Consider the following 18225-nt stretch of genomic DNA (forward strand, 5'->3'; position numbering starts at 1 on the left):
AAGGTTTTAGCTACAGAAAATCAGCCTCCCCCTTCTACATTTCCCCCCATTCCATTGCCTATGGGACTTCAGAAGCATGGGCAAAACTACTGGTCTAGCCATCTTGTAGTTGCATTGGCTGATAAGCTATCGCCAAAATGTCACATTTGCCAATAGAAGATGGTCTGAGATGGGAGACCAACAAGATAAGGTAAACAGAAATGATACGGGTCTCTGAACTCAAATCACTGCGTCTTTACTCTTAGACACCAATGTTTTCAAATACTGGCACATACCACTCAAGTGTTTATACTTTCTCCATTTGTGAAATAATAAAACCTGTCTTAAAGCATGTGTGGAATATTAGTAGTTCCTAATGCAATAAAACTCTAGAGCAACCAACGTTAAATTAGCTGCAAAGTATAGAGATCGCCTCTGCAATACAGTATGGCTTGTACTTTCTTTTGAGCCAAGAAGTTCTCCTGCAAGGTTTGTATAGAATCATTTTAGTTGGAAAATACCTTTAAAGATCATCCCAAATACAGGCAATCCATTTCTCTTGGGAAAAGTATAGGCAGGCTGAGAGTGAAAGAAATGGGTTTCCCTTTCCTCAGGCAGAAGGTGAGTGAAGACCAGCTTAAGCGGAGAAAAACTCTCCATTCTCCTTGCCCCCTTTTTACATTTGACAACAGGAGCAGACTGCCTTAGAAATGGGATTGCAATTGCAGTTGTCTCAGTGCTGTGCAATACATTCACACTGATAGCTGGAGAAATGAAGAAGGACTCCAGAAATGAATAAGAAAACCATAAAATCACCAGTCATTAGGAGTTGACAAGCAGCAGATCTGCCTCAGTGCTCTGTACCATGCACCATTATTTGGGAACATTTCGTATGAAGAAACAATTCATTTGAGCTGAGAACCGCTATGTGGGTTTGTAAATTAGATTTTTACCCTTAGCTTGAAAACTTTAAAATGATTATTTTAAATATTTACAGCCAGTTTCTCCATTATCTACCTGCTCCAGAGACTTATGTTCTGGCTTCTGGTCCTTATGCAACAAATGATACGATTGAATATGTTTTTAAACCTCAGGGAAGAAAATTACACACCTTGCTTCTTTTTCTAGCTTCTTCAGTAAGAACTGCAGAGGAGCCAAATTTGCTCTTTTTCTGGGGTTACTTACTGGACCCCAACTATGCTGACAGTAGACATGGAGGAAGGTTTGATGGGAACAGGGAAGGTACGTTGCAGGAAATAAGGGAAGCCACAGGTCAAGTCCTGGTAGGGAAATGAAGATGGCTAATCCAATATTTGCCTAGATATGTTATCTTACAAAATAGTACAAAATCTGTATTTGATGCATAAGGAAATAATATAGAAAAGAAATCCACAGATTTCCAGTTTGTGGTCTCCTTCCTAGTTTTCTCCTATCTGATGAAACTGACAGAAAACATCCCTCTCTTCAGGCCCATGTTCTTGTCCTGTGTCCCCTTCAATCCCCCCAGCCTTCCTCGTGGACATGAACAACATACTGCAGGAGGTGTTGAAGTGCTGACTTGTAGTGTACCAGCTGCTCTGTAGTAACTAACCCTGCGCACACTCCTTTCCACAGCAAATATGAGGCAGCCAACCCCCCTTTCTTTAACAGATGATCTTGAATGATCTCAGATTTACTTTTAGGTAAAAACATGCAGCTGATTTCCAGCATATCGCCCACAGGGCAGGTAATTAGTAGGTCACTTTGTTGAAGTCTGGCTATGACAGATCTGAAAAGAGCACTTGAGTGGAATGAATGACCTTGGGACGGATTGTTCCATGTTTTAGTCACACATATGTTTGTCTTTCACAGAAAAGCTGCCTTCTTCCTATACTTCAAAGACTGGCACGGTGCCACCGGTGCTGGCTTTAGGTGTGAGAGGGCCTAAAGCACGTAGCACACTGCAGAATCTCATTGGGCCACCTGACCCGCAGCTGGCTAGTGTGACGGACAGCAGTTCCCTCAATGCCATCTACTGCAGGAGCCAAGCAGAGCCTCTCATCTACCTGCCCCACCTGGACAGCCGTGTGCACAGGGAGCTGTGCCTCTGGTTTGGAGGGAGGGCTGCTGATGCAGCACTGCAGGCTGCTCTCCTGGATCTGGCTTCCCCGTGCAACACAGAAAGGTGATGGCCCTGGATGGTTTTGAACTGTAGTTGTTCCCACAGGCAAAGTGTGACATGGATGCCAGGCAGGCACGCAGCTAGCGTGCTTTGTCTTTACATATCAGTCTTCTGCTAAAGGTCTCGGTGAACAAGAGCGCAGGGTGGGAGCTCTCTGTCTACTTCTGTATTTCCAGACCAGTTACTACAGTCTGCAAAAGTCCCTCTCTCCCAGGACTGTCTCCTCCGCAGCACATAATAGATGTATCAAGGTGTCAGGTGTGGGACTCTTGCAGTTGCTTCCCCTTACTTGTTTGCTGCTAGCTAGGCCGGTAATTCATACACTTGCAGCACCTGCTTATGGGCCCTCCATCCCAGATACAGCTGATCCGACTGGTTTTCGACCTCCTCCAGCCATGCCTGCTTTACTAGAAAGTGGCCTTTTACTAGAAAGCCTGGTCTAGCTTTGTTGTATGTCCCTTACCAAGTGATTAGAGGTAAGGGGCTTCAGGTGGAAAAGGCTTTTTGGAGGATTATGACAGAAGTGTGTGAAAATGAAGGGTGGCTTATAAATTTTTAACTCTAGCAATCAGCATGAGAAATGCAATTTAGGAACTGATGGCATAGCAGTAGGGTGCCAAAAAGTGCTGGGAGCAAGTGAGGTTCAGGAATCTGGAATCTTGCTCTCAGATGGGTCTGGGTACAGCTGCAGAGGGAACTGGGCTTTTAAGAATATCGAACTACAGATCTCCTCTCCCTGGCTGTCACGTTTGCCACACAGGCCTGTGTAATCACATGGGATGCAAGCCTCTGCACTGGGATTTGCAGGCCCTGGGCATCTTCTTTTAATATTGCTAAACGGAATAAATGATGCTGTGGTGAAACTCTCCTGCAGAAAGCTCAGACAGGGCTCTGCAACTGCAAGTTCTGGACAGGTCTTCAAAGGTCCCTTCTGATCCTGGATACTGGGTGCAGCGTGGCATACTGTGTCAGAGGCAGCAGGCTAGAGGTGGGGTCATCTGCAGTCCTGCACACTTTCTGCAAAGTGACAAAGTGCAGCTGTGTAGAATTAATCTGATGCTCATGGAGGGATTGTGTGTCTAGGTTCAGTTCTGCTTGGCCATGAATAGTGACTCTCTTAGGTTTTACTTATAAGATTTGAAAAAAATCAATTTGGCAAAGTTTTGTTCTCTTTACTTGTTTATTTTCCTTAGAGATGCTTTTTTCCTGTTACAAAAATGATGAATTCTGCTCCTCGCATATAACTTAGCTAGTCCAGAGCAGTGCTACTTTCTAAATAATACACTTGTTTTTCTCCCAATGCTGGTAATTTGGTCCGTTGGGAGACAAGAATACAAACTGCAACTGAGATTGCAGTTTTCAGATTATACTTGCAAATGCTGTGGTCTTCTGGGAGTGAACAAGCAGGATGTATTCCAGCCGATTCAGGGGTGGCAATGAATGAGGCAGGCAGGTTTGTCTGAGCAGCCTGCATTTCACAGACCTAGCCAAACTGTTTCACAGACTGCAGTTTGCATTGCTGTCAGTCTCTGGCTTTCAGAACCACACCTTATATTTACCATGGCATGATTTGGCCCTTTTGGGTATGCAGGAATGTTGTAGAGGTTTCACTGGCATGAACATCTCTGGCAGACTTGATTGTGCTTGTTGCCCAACATGAACCTTTAAAATTGATTAAACTCGGGATAAAGCACCAAAAGTGAATAGGAGCTATGATGACTCTGTGGGTAGGAAAAGCTTTGGTAACGCAGCCTGACATATTTCTTGATTCCCAGATCTCTTTGCCAAGCTGACTACTTTGCATTACCTACTTCTAATTGAACACAGAGAGCCTCAGAGGGAGTAATATTAAAAGGTGTTCAGTCAGAGAAACGTTGATGCAGCTCATGTCATAGACAAGGGATTGAAATGGCTTTTCCAGTGAAGTAGTTTTACCAGATAAACTTCTGTTACTCTGGGTTTGTTGCAGAAAGTAGGTTTGAGTAGAACCCGGTATAACAGCTTTTAATATTTATGGGTTTTTTTAGCTCTCAGGGTCCTTCATCAGCCAGGGCAGAAGCAGATGAAGAAAAGGTTGATCTCCAGGACGTGGTGCTGTGTCAACCTCCAGCAATGCTTGTCTCAACTACCAAAGGTCAGTGTTAGAGAATAAATCTTGAGGTTCACTCTCCTTCACTGACAGTATTACCTTAGTGTAGCCCCCTGTTTGGGGAAATTCTGCCTCCCTGGGTTCCTCAGTGCTGTGACTTGGACAGTTCCAGAGACAGGAATGAATTTATAGTGAAACACTGTTGCCTGAAATGAAGTGACAGGGGAGTATTATCTCATGGGAGTAGCTGCTAGAGTTCTGTAGAGTGCTTAGGTTTCACCACAGGGTAAACAAAAGAAATAACACAACCCACCCCACAGGAAATCTCTACACACAGGGGCCTGTTCATCAATCATGTGAAGACTTAACAGTGTCCTTGAACTGTATGTTTATCTGGTTAGAGATCATCTACCTCTACTGGTGAAGAGTCAAGTATAATCATCGTGGGTATGAAATGGTTAAGACTTCATTCAGGGCAGTAGTGATCACACAATCACAAAGGAAAGCACTTAATGGGGCTAATATTAACTGGCTAACACCTGGCTCTGCCCAAATCCCCCTTTTCCTTTTGTAGGAGGGTAGTGTTCCACCTTCTGAATTGGTGCCCGGCTAGCAGCAAGCTGACTGTGTTTAAGGAAAACCTGCCAACGCGTGTGGGCCTTCTAACTGGCTCAGGATCTGTGTGGTATTGGGGTGTCTGCTGTAGAAGGCCAGTGTACTGACAACCCTCTCTAGTGGGTTGTCATAGCAGATCTCAGGTGCAAGTGATTTTTAGACAATGCTGTCAGAGTGTTGTTGTCTGGTTTCTACTCCCACAACTGAAGATAGTTTCACAGGAAAAAACAACTGAGGGGAGTGGAAGCTCAGTAGCTGTTGGGGGAGGGAGAGATATCAGAAGGAAACGAGTATTGTACTGATATACAAAAGGAGGCACAGAAAATTACATTGCCAAAGGAAAGAATGTATGAGAAAAGAATGAAAGCATAAACCAAAGAGATGAAAGGAGTGGAAAGTGACAGACAGAAAATGGACAAGGGAGAAGGAAAAAAAAAAAAAGTCTCACCTTTGAGATACACTTTCATTTAAATGGGTAGTTAACTCTGGTAGCTTGGCAGGCAGCCATTGGCTCTTTGTTATTTGGGATTGGTATTGATGGCAGCTGGTTGCTGCTGGTGGAATGAGTCACATTTTCTGCCTCCCCTTCCTTTTATGGCCATTAATGATTCACATTTGATGTGGGCTGCTGAGTTACACCACACCACGTTCCATCTGTATTTGGGCTCAGGAAGTCACTTTCAAGCTTTTCTCCTCAGATAACTGTATCATGACTTTCAGACAAGAAGCTGAAAACCTGATCTGAGAGCAGCCACCTATGGAGTTTTAAGGAAAGGAAACATTCACTGACTTTGTCCCTCAGGTCTCCAGCAGCTTCTCTTGCAGACAGGAAGGTATACCCATGCAGACCATGCAGAACAAATATACTGCAGTTCCCACCAGTTATATCTGCCCCTTCTCAATAATCAAAGTTTTACTGGCCCTAGCAGGTATTCTTGTTGATTCAGGACACCTGTATTTGAAAAAAAAAAATTTAAGTGTCAGTAACTAGAGAGGAAACAAAATCTTACCACCTGCAACCCTAAAGTTTGACAGTTCACGTATAAAGTGGCAGTAGTGTGAGTCTGGCTCAAAGCCTGCAGAATTAAAGCCTTAAAGTCAAATAGAAATTTCAGGCGAAGAAACACCCTGCCTGTCCCATCCTTAGGAACAAACACAAGCTTTTGCTTTGTTTTATTGCTGTTGCTTTGAACTACCAGACTGAACCTTTGTCAGATTCCTGGGGGGACAAATATCCATATCATAAAATCTAGAACCAGAAGAAACATTCACTGCTGGTAGTCCTATCCCCAAAACCAAGTGTAATCGGGACACAGAGATTAAAATACTCCAACCTCATTACATCATTCAATTGGAGCTAAGAGAAATTAACGAGGCAGTATAGAGGAAACTCAGGTAGAAGTGATACTGAGGGTTTGTCTTCAGAGCTCACTTTTGACAGGTTGTGGAGATCTGAACGTACATGGTGTACAGAAAAAAGCCATACTAGGATTAGGACAGCGTAACAATGAAGGTGATGGTAAAAGCAGAGGTCCAAGGTATGATTAGAACAAAGCAAAGACCTCAGACAGATCAGAGATTTTAGGGAAAAGTGTTGAGCTTGTCCTGTAGTTCCTAAGGTGGGGCTTAGACACTGCTCAGGAGGTCTTGTAGGCTCTTTCTCCTGAGCTTGCTCATAGCATATGTTGCTACTCTGTTGGCAGTGAACTTGGAATTCAGCTTAGAAAACAGGAGTATGAAAACTCAAGGTTCTAACCCAATGTAAGTTCCAGTCACTTCTACAACCTTATCTACTGGACTCAGGGATACAAGGAGAGCATAAGGAGCCAGACCTAGTGGATGGGAGTCAGGCAGCAGAGAGAAGGCTAGTACCATTGTCATGATGACCAAGGACAGGAACGTGTGAAGCCACAGGTGGTACCAAACCAAAGGGTGCAGTGAGATCATGATCACAGGCTGGTCCAAGGATTCAAGAGCCTGTGCCAGAAGGCAAGATCTGGGATGAAAGTTAAAGACAGGACTGAAGGAGAGACAAGAGGAAGCAGAAGGTAGTGCTGAACAAGATTGCAGAAGCTAGCTACAGCTAGGACCACCAGTAAGAGAGAGGAATGGCTGGGGTTGCATCATGCACTTTATAGCGGACAAATTGCCAGTGGGTCTTGTTGACCTCAGCGTGGCCAGGCTTAGCAGGTCCGTAGCCCTTGAGGGTACTGACTGCTGTCGGATCACCAGCTGTAAGGGTAACAGCTCAAATGCAGCCTGGCGGGGCCTGGCACACAGCTAGCAAGCATGCAGATACCTCAAAGACAGATGAGCAGCTCATAAATAGCTAGATAGACTTCATGAGACAGACTATCTGGGGTAGATGATTCATAAAGATATTGCTGGTCATGCCATAAGCTTTTCCATTCTAGGTCGGCCTTCGATAGCAGTCATTATGAGCTGTATAGAGGAAATAAACCATAAAATACAGTGTCACCATTTGGGTTTGCACTTCAAGTTGGAACTAGCCGCTGTGAGAGTTGCCTTGTGTTGATACCACAGCTTCTGTGGAAATAATTGCTGCTTTTCTTACTCTCTTTTTGATCTAGGGGACATCATTTTGGTGGTGTCACCCATGGTATCTCCTCATGCATATGGTATCGTGATTTCAGTCTGTACCCATCGGGGGTTTGTTCTGCAAGGAATCAAACAGCTGGAGCTTTCACCCAAGCAAGCTGTTGGGCTGAGCATGACATCAAGTCAGGTACTGGATAGAATGTGCAGCTCAGTTGTACACCTTGGGTTACCAGTTGTTCTGAAAATAATTATGGTGTGAGCTTCTGGGTGTGTGAGCTGACATTCCTCTAGTAAGTGTTCTCAAGGACATTCTCTTTTTGCTAGCTAGCCAGCATTCGTGTTCTCTGTATTCCTGTGAGTGGTACTCTGGTTGCTTTCAGTGCTGGTTTTTTTCTTTAGGAGGAAAATCCCACCAGGCCTCAGCCTCTCACTGAGAACAGAAGTGTGAATTCGTAATCAGGCTGCCTCCTAAGACAAACACGATTTTTACCATTGATCTCAAAATAAGCAAGAGCAGGCAGTAGCCCCATAAACTAAAATAACAATTTCTGGTCTGCAAACATGTATTCAGGAGAATAGTTTTGATCTAACAGGCTGATGTTTGATTTTGTACTTTGTAGTCCCTCTGGGACTGCTTATGGCCTTTCAGCATGAAGTCCCCTAGTTTAATACATTCCAGATGGGTTGCAAAAAGAGCTTTCCTATTGTCAAAAATAACCTGTTTTTTCTTTTTCTCTGAAGCTCTGTCTAATGTGATGATAGATTTGAGTTAGAGTGCAGTTGGCACTTTGACAAGTCAGCCTAAGGAAACAGGAATAATCATAAATGCAAGATTTCAGTCAGACTTAATATATGCAAGAAGTCCAGTTCTGCACTACTTTACATGATAAATCACCCAGGAATCACATGATGCTTCCTGTTACAAAGGAGGGGACCCCTTATTTTAAATTATCATATTTAGGATTGTTTGCTGTATCAGTCAGGAAATGTGTGATTTTGCAAATTGAACTGTGTACAAAGTGCTTTTTCTGTGATCAAGCCTGAGGAATAACACTTTCCCCACTCATAATATTTTGTAGAATAAATGTAACTTATTTGCGTATTACTACAGCCCAAATGGCCAAATATTTGGAGCATGCTTCGAAACGACCATTTAAGAAGCTAACAGCAGTAACTATTGCTTCAAATGTTCTGTTTGTAGCTAAATGTTTCTGAAAAATCATCCCTTCGTTTGGGACTCAAGGTCATTTTTGCATGAGTGACTTAGGATCACATACCAGCTGAGTTATAACTGTTGTGGTTTTAGTACAGCCCAGTTACAGGGCAGAATGTTTTTATGTTAAACCTCTTCCCTGGGGTTTAAATTAAGTTTCTTTGTCTCATGAATAGATGACGCATGAACACCCAGTTAGTGGAAGTTACTATGGCTCAGCTGGTGAGCTATATCTTGTTATGCCATTGTAACTTAACTATTTGCTTGAGCCCTATAGTGATTACATCTGGATTTAGTAGTCTAATCTGGCCCTCATTATTTCAGATTGCTGTGTTTTGCCCTAGCAAGATTTCAAGTTCATCTGATGTTTCTGCAAGAGGAGAGCTCTCTGCTGAACCACGCATGCACTGTCTCATGTTGTTGTTGAGAAAGGAGAATGCTAGTCATCACATTCCTGCATTGGTAAAAGGTAATGTTTCAGTGCTCAACAGCCTTGGAAAAGGTTTGTATTTAATCTGCATGTGAGCCAAACATTAATAGTCCAGCCACAACTTTTATGTTGCAGGGAGTATTTATTGAGATCATCAGGGCCTGATAGTTCTGCTGTGTCTGTCTCCAGACCAGTGTGTAAATCAATCACTCTGTATCCAACAGAGCAGAACGATCTTTGTCAGTTGTTTGATCTTTAGCACTGGAGTCCTCTTGAACTTAAAGTAATTCATGTTGGAAGGGACCTCAGAAGGTCTCTTATCCAACGACCTGCTTGATACAGCATCAGCAGTGAACTCGGACTAAGATGCTCAGGGCTTTTTTCAGTCAGGTATTGAAAATCTGCAAGGACAGAGATTCCCCTGCTTCTCTAGGCCTTTGTTCCAATGCCTGGCCATCCTTTTGGGGAACTGTTTTTCCTTTATGTGAAGTTGGAACCTCCTCTGCTTGAATTTGTGAGCCTTGTCTCTTGGCTTCCCACTGTACACATCCATCATGGGCCTGGCTTTGTCATCTCAATAACCTCCTCTTAGGTGTTCTTATTGCACAGAGTGGTAGGGTAGCAAAAATATGTATGTGCCACTGAGCCTGAGGATAGCATCTGACCCTATCAACCTCAGACCTGACTTCTGCATTCTTGTGACTTCCAAAAACCAGGCAAGTTGCTACCCCAAATCTTCTTACTTGAGTCAGACTCTGTCCTGAGGCTCTGGTTCAGGAAAAACTGTACTTGGTTTTCTTAAGGGTGAGCTGACATTGGTCTCAAGTGGGAAAGATCACAGGCAACAGCAGTTATCAGCAGGGAACAAAGAACATGCCCTGCCTGCTTCTTCCTGCTCTGGCAGTGGGCATGTTGCCTGCAGCAGGAGAGTCTATTCCTGCATCTGTTTTCCTGCAACCTCCCCTTTCAGATGCCACTGCTGAGAGAAGAGGATCACTGTTGCTGGCCCCTGCATTAATACCATTACAAATCGCTCATGATGGAGACATTCATCCACTGCCCAATTGCTTCCTTTAATCTATCCACAGTAGAAAAGAACATTTAGAGGTTCTGGAGGAAAAAATAGCAATTCAGAAAGTCCTCTGCTTTTTCTCCTGAGACTATCACAGAATATTCTGAAAACACGTACAGACACAGTGAGTTAATCATGGCAGACTAATTACGGTACTGTGTCACCTGCTGCCTGTAGACCCAAGGAAAGTTGCTCATTATGGAAGTACAGTTTCTGCTACTTTTCTCACAGAGTGCCACAGACCATGCTTACAGTGTTCATGTTTTGCATGGGGAAATTTCCACTAGAAATATATAGGGGGTCACTGGAACAGAGGATATTCCAGAAAGATAAAATATTTTCCTTTGCTGTAGAGAACTTGTTGGGTTTTTTTCCCTTAGTTTGTAGATAGATTTTGCAAATGCCTCTTTCCATGTGTTCTGTGGCTGCTTCAAAACTGATCCAGAGAGATATCTTATTCCATAATCCAGAGCCCTGGAGAGCGGAAGCTGACATTCTTGCCGCATAAGCTTTGGTTTGGCCTTTGTAAAGTGTAGAATAGTACTAGGATTTGAGTAGAGTAAATACCACACTAAGAAGTTTTGCATCTGTAATCAATACCCCCAAAAAGCAATGAAAAATTCAACAGTCATTCCTGAAACAGAGCAGATAGATGTCTTTGGGTAATAGATCTCTGTCTTGAAGATCAAACACTATAAACCTTTGTCTAAGCTTTACTTTTTGCCATGCACTGAATTTGAATAAATAGCAGGTGATGCTGATGTGGCACATTTTTTAGTTACTCATTTCACCTGAATTTTGAAAAGCAGATAGGTGGTTGTCGGTGGTACAAGCTCAAATTTCTTGTCAGTGCTACGTTTGACATCTGAGGTTTGCCAGCAGCCTCTAGCCCTAGTAATCCATTTCCTGTGCTACACTGTAGTAAATCTTTGACAGGCTTGTATGGTGGAAAGCAATCAAATATATACAAAGTAATTTAAAAAATAAGCCTTTGAAACTGATCTGAAATATAATTACAGAAGGCTGAACTAATTGTGGTGGAAGTGTACTGTATGCCAGTACCTTAATATACTGCCTGCGCACAGCCCAGTCTTTTGGATGAAGAATGGGAACTGAGAGATTGCTAGTTCCAAGCACTTAGTGTCCGTAGAAGTGGCATGGAGTTGGATATTTTCCAGACTGGGAGGTACCTGAGCAGAACACCATGTTTCTGTTCAAGTCTGTAATCCTAGCAATGCCTCTGTGGCCGTGTGGTACTGCGTAGGATGCAGGACACTGGCCTTGCACCTTGAGGCACAAGACACCTTGGGGGCCTGCACTTGAGCACTGGGCTTAAGATTTGTGACTTCTCTTCCTTGTGGACACCAACATATTTAAGGCACTTATAATTTAAGAGCTGTGTGGCATTCTTTATGCATTTGTTCCACGTTTCAGTTTGCAGCAGGAGTTAGAAAGTAATAGAAACAACTGGGGTGCTGGTCACAAAGCAGTGGGGTCTCCAGAAAAACCTGTGGCCAAGCAGCAATTTTCAACAGCTACTTGCCCCACTGTAAGTGAATGTGATCTGGGGGAGAGAACATGATTAAGTTGCATTTCACATCTTGTAGGTATGCTCAGCATTACAGACCCACATTAATGTCTGTGTGGTCAGGTGAATCAAAGCATTTGATAAGAAGACTGTTTTCATGCCAGACTGCATGACAGAGCTCTGTATTCCTCACATTCTCTTTCATTCTGTGCACAGGACTGATGAATGGACTGGCAAAGCAAGGCCTCCTTGGCAACAGGCAGAGCAGCCTGCCTGCCGCTGCTGCGCCAGACCCCTCCATGTGTTTTCATGCAGCTCCTTACACAGAGACCTTGCTGCAGACACTGGGTAGGTCAAAGCTATGGGAAATGCAGTGTTCTGGCTTTTATAAGGTCTGACAACCTTATGAGGGGATTTTCCTGAATAAGAACATCAGGAATATGCTTGTCTATAATAACTCGTTGAGTGTTCTTCTGCCTGTCAGCTCTCATTGGATGTCTTCTGTTGCTGGGTAATGAATGGAAGAATCAATAGGAAAATGAAACGGAAATACTTTTTTAAAGTGAATTTAAAGATATGTGGAAAAATAATTGATTTAAATGTGACATGGTAGCAATCAATTAAGTCTTAAACCTACCATTGTTAAAAGATTAATACCAAATCAATACATATTTGTTGCCGCAGTTTCAAGAGAAGTCAAAATGCTAAAATGAGATAAGTTAGCAGTTAAGCACATAAAACTAGAATTTGCTGAAGTGATAAATGTTGGCAGCTGTAGTTCTTCTGTAGGTGCAGGGAAAGGACTTATCTCACTTTACTCTGATGTTTCTTAGTTTCAGTTTATAAAGTCAAATCACTTCAGTAGTTCATTCATTCAATGTTGGGAAATTGGTAGGACTTGAAAAAGCAAGTAAATGTGTTTGCTGTTATGCATCTGTGACTCTAATGGGTAGGAGAGTCTTAAACCTGCTAGTTCTGTACACTTGGAGATCATGGCAATCATATGTTTGTTTAACTACAGGTAGTATTTTCTTATGTATTCAGGTTAATATAGCTTTATTTAACTAATTAAAGTATTCTAAATTTTGCATGTCAGGATTTTCAATTGAAGTATATTGCTCTTCAAAACCAAATTCACACTAAATCACAAGGAAAAATAACAATCAAATGTGTGTCATTCACCATTTTCTAGCATTAAGAAATGTTAAGATGTATGGGAATAACTAAGTAAATAGATTTTAATCTATGCAATTGCTTAAATAATCCTGTAGTGAAACAATATGGAATTGAACACAGGTTTCTGATGGGCCGGGGATTCTGCAGGTTGTACTGTTCCCAATAGGACTGTGGGTACATGCATGGTATTGTAACAGTCCCCAATTTAGCCCTCAATTGTATGCCATGTAATCTAGAAAGCAAAGTGAAGTATCAGTTTGATGTGAAATTAGTCATTAGTTATCAATCTGAAATTGGTGCCTTCGATAATTTTTGTATAGATCAACCAACTCTTAACAGTGTGAATAAGGAGATCAAAATTATTTGCCTTATGTGGCAAAAAGTGATTCTAGTTAAGGAGTGTGACTAATTAGTAAGGGTTTGCTGTGATACTGCTCCTCATGCATGATTCTTTTTCTGGCCATGCTGAGCTGCAGTGTGAGGAGCAGTATCACAGTGAGGCACTGGCCTCTGTCTCCTCGGTTGAGAATTAATCAGCTCCTTCACACTAAAAAAGACTTGTTTTTGTGGGGTAACTAGTTTTGATTTGATTTTGTTTTGATGATCTTCCTGGGCAGGAGGAAACCTCAGTGCAGTGCCAGACCCCCGTAACATTCCTCTGTATCTTTTCTGTGATCGAACATATGCTTCTGATCCTGAAATGGAGCAAGTTGTCATGCTGACGGTGGTTGGAATGGACACTATGAAGAGTGCCGGAGATCTCCTTCACCAGATCCTTCTTCCTGAGTGCAATAATGAATCTCTGAGTGCAGGTGATCCAAGCTCGTGGGGAGGGCTGTAGAGTTGGACAGGAAAGTTTATTCTGTCTAGGTATTTTTATGACAGCAGGAACACTATAAAAAACGTGGTAAAGGGGCCTCAGGAAGGAGGACAGGTTTCTTTGTTAACCTGCCTGAAGAACTGAAGAGTTTATCGTGGCTAGTTAGTCATGGGCAAGGCCACTTTTCGTATTGCAAACAGCTCAGATGGGCATAATTTTCTTCAGAGAGTGTCAAATTCGTTCAAAGATGTGCTTAGGCTTACTAAGCCTTTTATGTAATCCGGACCATTGTGTTTCTCCCTAAGTACTGGGAAATAAAGCAGCTGTGTAATTGGGGCACAGCAACAGGAATTCAGAAGTCACACACTATTCTGTCCACTGACTTCCTTTGTGATCAGAAGCAAGACACTTCACCGCTTCACGCTTTGTTTCTTCATGCACACAGGAGGAATAACAGTTTTATCCCCCATGTTAAACGCTTACAAATGCATGAAGAGTGCTGTCAAGTGCTAAGCAGGATGATGATTTTATATAATTTCATGATACAGATTGTATCAAAGTGTAATAGTACAGGAAGCATGCTAATAAAGGGCAGAAGTCTGGCACAATGTCTTTTATACTATGTTGTACCCTAATCTCCTGAAACAATACTGCAGAGTAAGTTTTGTGTCATAATAAGCAATGAGGAGGTTGTATCTGACAGAAACTTCCAGCAACATGCACTCATGGATTGAGCTACTAAATATCTTGCTATGTTGGAAGTAAGACTCCTTTACAAACACAACAATATTTAAACTACTTTAGAGACAACTCAGCATTAAATGTACCTTATTACTATAATGAATATAGCTTGAAATTGAATGTTATGAGAGGTGGTAAAGGGTCTATAATTATGGATTATACTGTGTCAAACCACATTGTTATCGGTGTATTCTCAGTGTTTCTCTTTCAGCTCTTCTCCATTAGCTGTGTTCTCTAATCAAGTCATGGCACTTATTCTCTGTGGTGCCCTGTTGATTTCCCAGATAGCCCATTTTTTGTTTTCACTGTAATGTGATTTCCTAGCATTTGTATATTGTGGGTTTTCTCAGTATATTTCTATATCTGCATTACAGTCCATTTTGGATGCAACAGGGGGCAAAGTCAAAGCAGCTTTGGAACTTATTGTCTAGTAAAAAAAATCAATGTGAATTTAGAACACTTGTCTCCAAAAGAACACAGCTTACGTGAAACACATGCTGCCAGCTGGTGCTAAACAGATTTCTCTTGACTTGCAGAAGAACCCGAATCAGGATTTGAGCTCATAGGTCTCAAGTGGTTGCCCCATCTCACTCGATGTCAGGCCAAAGAAATAACCCCTTTTGAGGTTGGAGATATTTGCTGGCAAAGAAGCCTTGATACACTAATGTCAAACCCAGTCCTTGTGTGTGCATTACGGCGGATCAATGCCTTCAAAGTTCTTGCAGATACGTTGAAGAGATTAACACAATGCAGAGAGAAGCTAAGTGAAAGTGGCAGTCTTCTACAGCTAGTAATGGCCTTGACCCCAGAGGTGACATTCAGGCAAGCCATCCTCTTCTTCACTGAAGCGGATTTTGTAACTGGTAAGACATGCTTTTGCTGTTTATAATGTCCTCAGATAAAAGGTGTTTTGGAATTTATTGAACCTCGACAAAGGAATCTAGTGTTACGGGTTTTTCTCAGGCACATAAAAACTTAATAATTTGGGGTTAAATTTGGGCTTGGCTGAATAACGATGAAGGATATGAAATCAGCAGGAGCCAGTTGATGTCATGTACAAGTTGGCCTATTAAATTAATGTGCTATACATGGCCTAGTGGCCTTTCTGAAGATACCAAGGTACTCCATAAATACTAAATAGGCATTACAGCAATTGGCAGGACTAGAGAGTAATACGATGCATTTTGCCTCTATGTAGGAGAAACTGAGAACCGGAGGCCAAAATCTATCCCACTTAAATGTGGGCACCTAATTGTGGTGCCTAACTTCTTGAAGCTAGATGCTGCCCGCCTTACCTTGTACTTGGGGAGACGAAGGTACTGGGGTATTGGTAATCTGCAAGAGCTGAGGAAAGCAGATTTCTTGGGAATTTCTTTTTGTCCTGAAAGAGAATGAACATTTTATGAGGAACGGAGACCTTTGTTGTCTAAAGCTTCTCAGACTACAGTGGCATATGTTAGCATTGATTTTTTAGCATAGTAAACTTGCTAGTTTCCTCCTGTAATAAGAAATGTATAGTCATGCCTCTTTAAACCAAGTCACTGTGCAGACTATGGTGTTATTGATATCAATTGCTTTGGAGCAGCACAGTATGAGCTCCCACTATTCTCTTCTAATGTGAAATATATTGGCGTATCACCTCTATTCTTGGGGATGCCTGACTCCTCACAGTTAAAGATAAACGGTTCTGAACCTGACGATTTATGATTATTCAGAAACAGAGAGAAATCAAGATTGTTGATAACACCAGGTATCAACTGAAGAGGGAGTGACACAGTTCCATAAGTGCATTCATGCTTTGTAATTTATAGCTCTTCTCCTATCTTTTCATGGGGAAGAAAGATACTTTGTTGTCAACACAAACTTAGAAGCTTACATCAAACACAGTGCTTGTATAGTGCGGTGTAACAAATTGACTTTACTGAATAGAAAGAAGAAAGTGTAATGTTGTCTGGAAAGAGATATTCATTTTAATCTCACAGAAAGTTAGATTTGGCAGTGAATTATGTGGATGTTTTATGTGAGTATGGAGAGCAAGAAGGAGACCTTCAAAAAAGAAGGCATCAGACATCCCAAATTAGTGTATAAAACTCTTAAGAATTCGTGCATTGCAGCCCTTTGTTAAAGTTATCATGGCAGTTAAAGGAAGGATAAGAGGAAAGCAGAACTGTGAGATCAGTTTATTGAGGGAGGTTGTAATCACAGTTCCAGCCTTTTGCACCAAAGCCATTGTCAAGGTCAAAGAAGCATAGCTGAAGCATGACTTCAGCATCCTGCACTATCCCTTTTATAAGGTCATTACATTTTTTTTCCTCCTGTTTTTGTTGTTGTGGAAGTAAGGGGAGAGAAGTCTTTGTGCAGAGAACAGCTCTTCAATATTTTACAGCTGGTCAAACATCTGCTGTTGCCCCTGCTAAATAAAATTACCTTGGTCACCCAGCAAACAGTGAAGGTCCCCCACCTGTGAATCCAATACATCTCCTTCCTTTCACAGATGCGGAACACCGCCCTGCTATGAAATACCTGCCCCCACCTGGCAAGAGGTCCAGGACTGAAGGTAAGACCAGAAGTTATGTACCAGTTGCCTCTTGGATAAAAACAAATAATTTATTCTCTTAAAATAGACTGTAACTCTGTGTCCTCTGCCAGAGTCATTAAAATGAGATTAGTTTTGTTAGACATTGTAATCCCAGGCAATTAGAAAGAAAAGGCCAGATGGGTCCACTTGGTACTGGAGGAAGGTGGTGGCATTGCCGGATCACCTTTCTTCTACACAGTTCTGTGCATGCCTGGATGACCTATTTAGGGCTGGTGTGGAATATAGGCTAGAAGAGTAATTAATGCCAGCTCTTTAATAGCCCTTTTCAGATGTAGATCTCAAAAAAGATTAGTTTCATTATTTTTTTACAGAGGGGTGATTGGAAGTGAAATGTGTTGATCACCATTGTCAACAAGAGAGTGACAGAAATCAGAGCAGAACGCACATTTCCCAATCTCAGACAGGGGCTCTGTGCCTTGCATTACAGTGCCACCCAAGTCACCACAGAATTCACAGATTCTAGAAACTCTTTCAAATAACCCCAATACTAAAAAGAAACAATTGGTACTGTGAGGATGTGAGCTAAAAAGTTAGGAGGCAAGGACCTTGGAGCTGGTTCCGCCTTCTGTATGTACTCTTACTATTCCAGTGAAATAACAGACAGACATGGAAAGAGAAAAAGGTTTCACTGAAAGAAAAGAACACTTTGGCTAGATACTTCCCAGATACTTTGCCCTGGGAAATAGAAATACATGAGTTCCGGGCAGTAATAAATACAAAAGAATGTTAATTTTGTTTTGATGAACAGATTTTAGTTTTGTGTTATCTACCTTGCATGTCACACTGGTTAAACTTACCAATCTCACTGGAAAAGGAAGTCCTTTATCAATCTGATGCAAGCTTCTCCTCATTGTGCCCCAGTCCTAGATAACTTCTCAATTCACATATGCCTTGAAGTGCCTTAAATTTTCCTCACCTCTTGCAGGTTTTACATTAGACTGAAGGAAGTGTTTTTACATAGGCTTTCATCATAAGTTCTGACTCACCAGACTCCTTTTATACTCGTTTGCTCTTATGAAGAACCACTGACGTGACCATTCCTTGTTGCTTGGGGAATGTCAGTGAGGTTTTATCAGCAGAGCTGAGCAAAGGACTGAACAACAGATTTGGGCTTAGTAGATGTGTAGTCAGAGTACAGAACCCTTTGCTTCCAAGGGCACAAGAGAATTAAAACGCCTGAGCTTCTGGGACTTACACTGGAAATGAGGCAGCTTCTAATTTGACTGTGAAATATTGGGAGCAC

The 18225-nt window shown here is 42.1% G+C and overlaps 1 protein-coding gene across 6 annotated transcripts in view; it reads left to right on the forward strand.

The window, feature by feature from the left end:
* The window catches only part of DNAAF8 (dynein axonemal assembly factor 8), a 95204-nt gene that overhangs the window by 50013 nt on the left and 26966 nt on the right, over positions 1-18225 (forward strand). For all 6 annotated transcript variants that reach the window (XR_005827668.1, XR_005827667.1, XM_040592880.1 and 3 more), the window contains 8 exons: positions 1831-2143; positions 4168-4274; positions 7436-7590; positions 8941-9085; positions 11863-11994; positions 13440-13634; positions 14920-15246; positions 16878-16940. Coding sequence is in view for 4 of the 6 variants with exons in the window: in XM_040592880.1 (XP_040448814.1) it covers positions 1831-2143; positions 4168-4274; positions 7436-7590; positions 8941-9085; positions 11863-11994; positions 13440-13634; positions 14920-15246; positions 16878-16940 (1437 nt within the window). In the remaining 2 variants the exon portion in view is untranslated. The remainder of the gene's footprint in view (positions 1-1830; positions 2144-4167; positions 4275-7435; positions 7591-8940; positions 9086-11862; positions 11995-13439; positions 13635-14919; positions 15247-16877; positions 16941-18225) is intronic.

Source organism: Falco naumanni, chromosome 4 (assembly GCF_017639655.2).
Source record: "Falco naumanni isolate bFalNau1 chromosome 4, bFalNau1.pat, whole genome shotgun sequence".
Lineage (NCBI taxonomy): Eukaryota > Metazoa > Chordata > Aves > Falconiformes > Falconidae > Falco > Falco naumanni.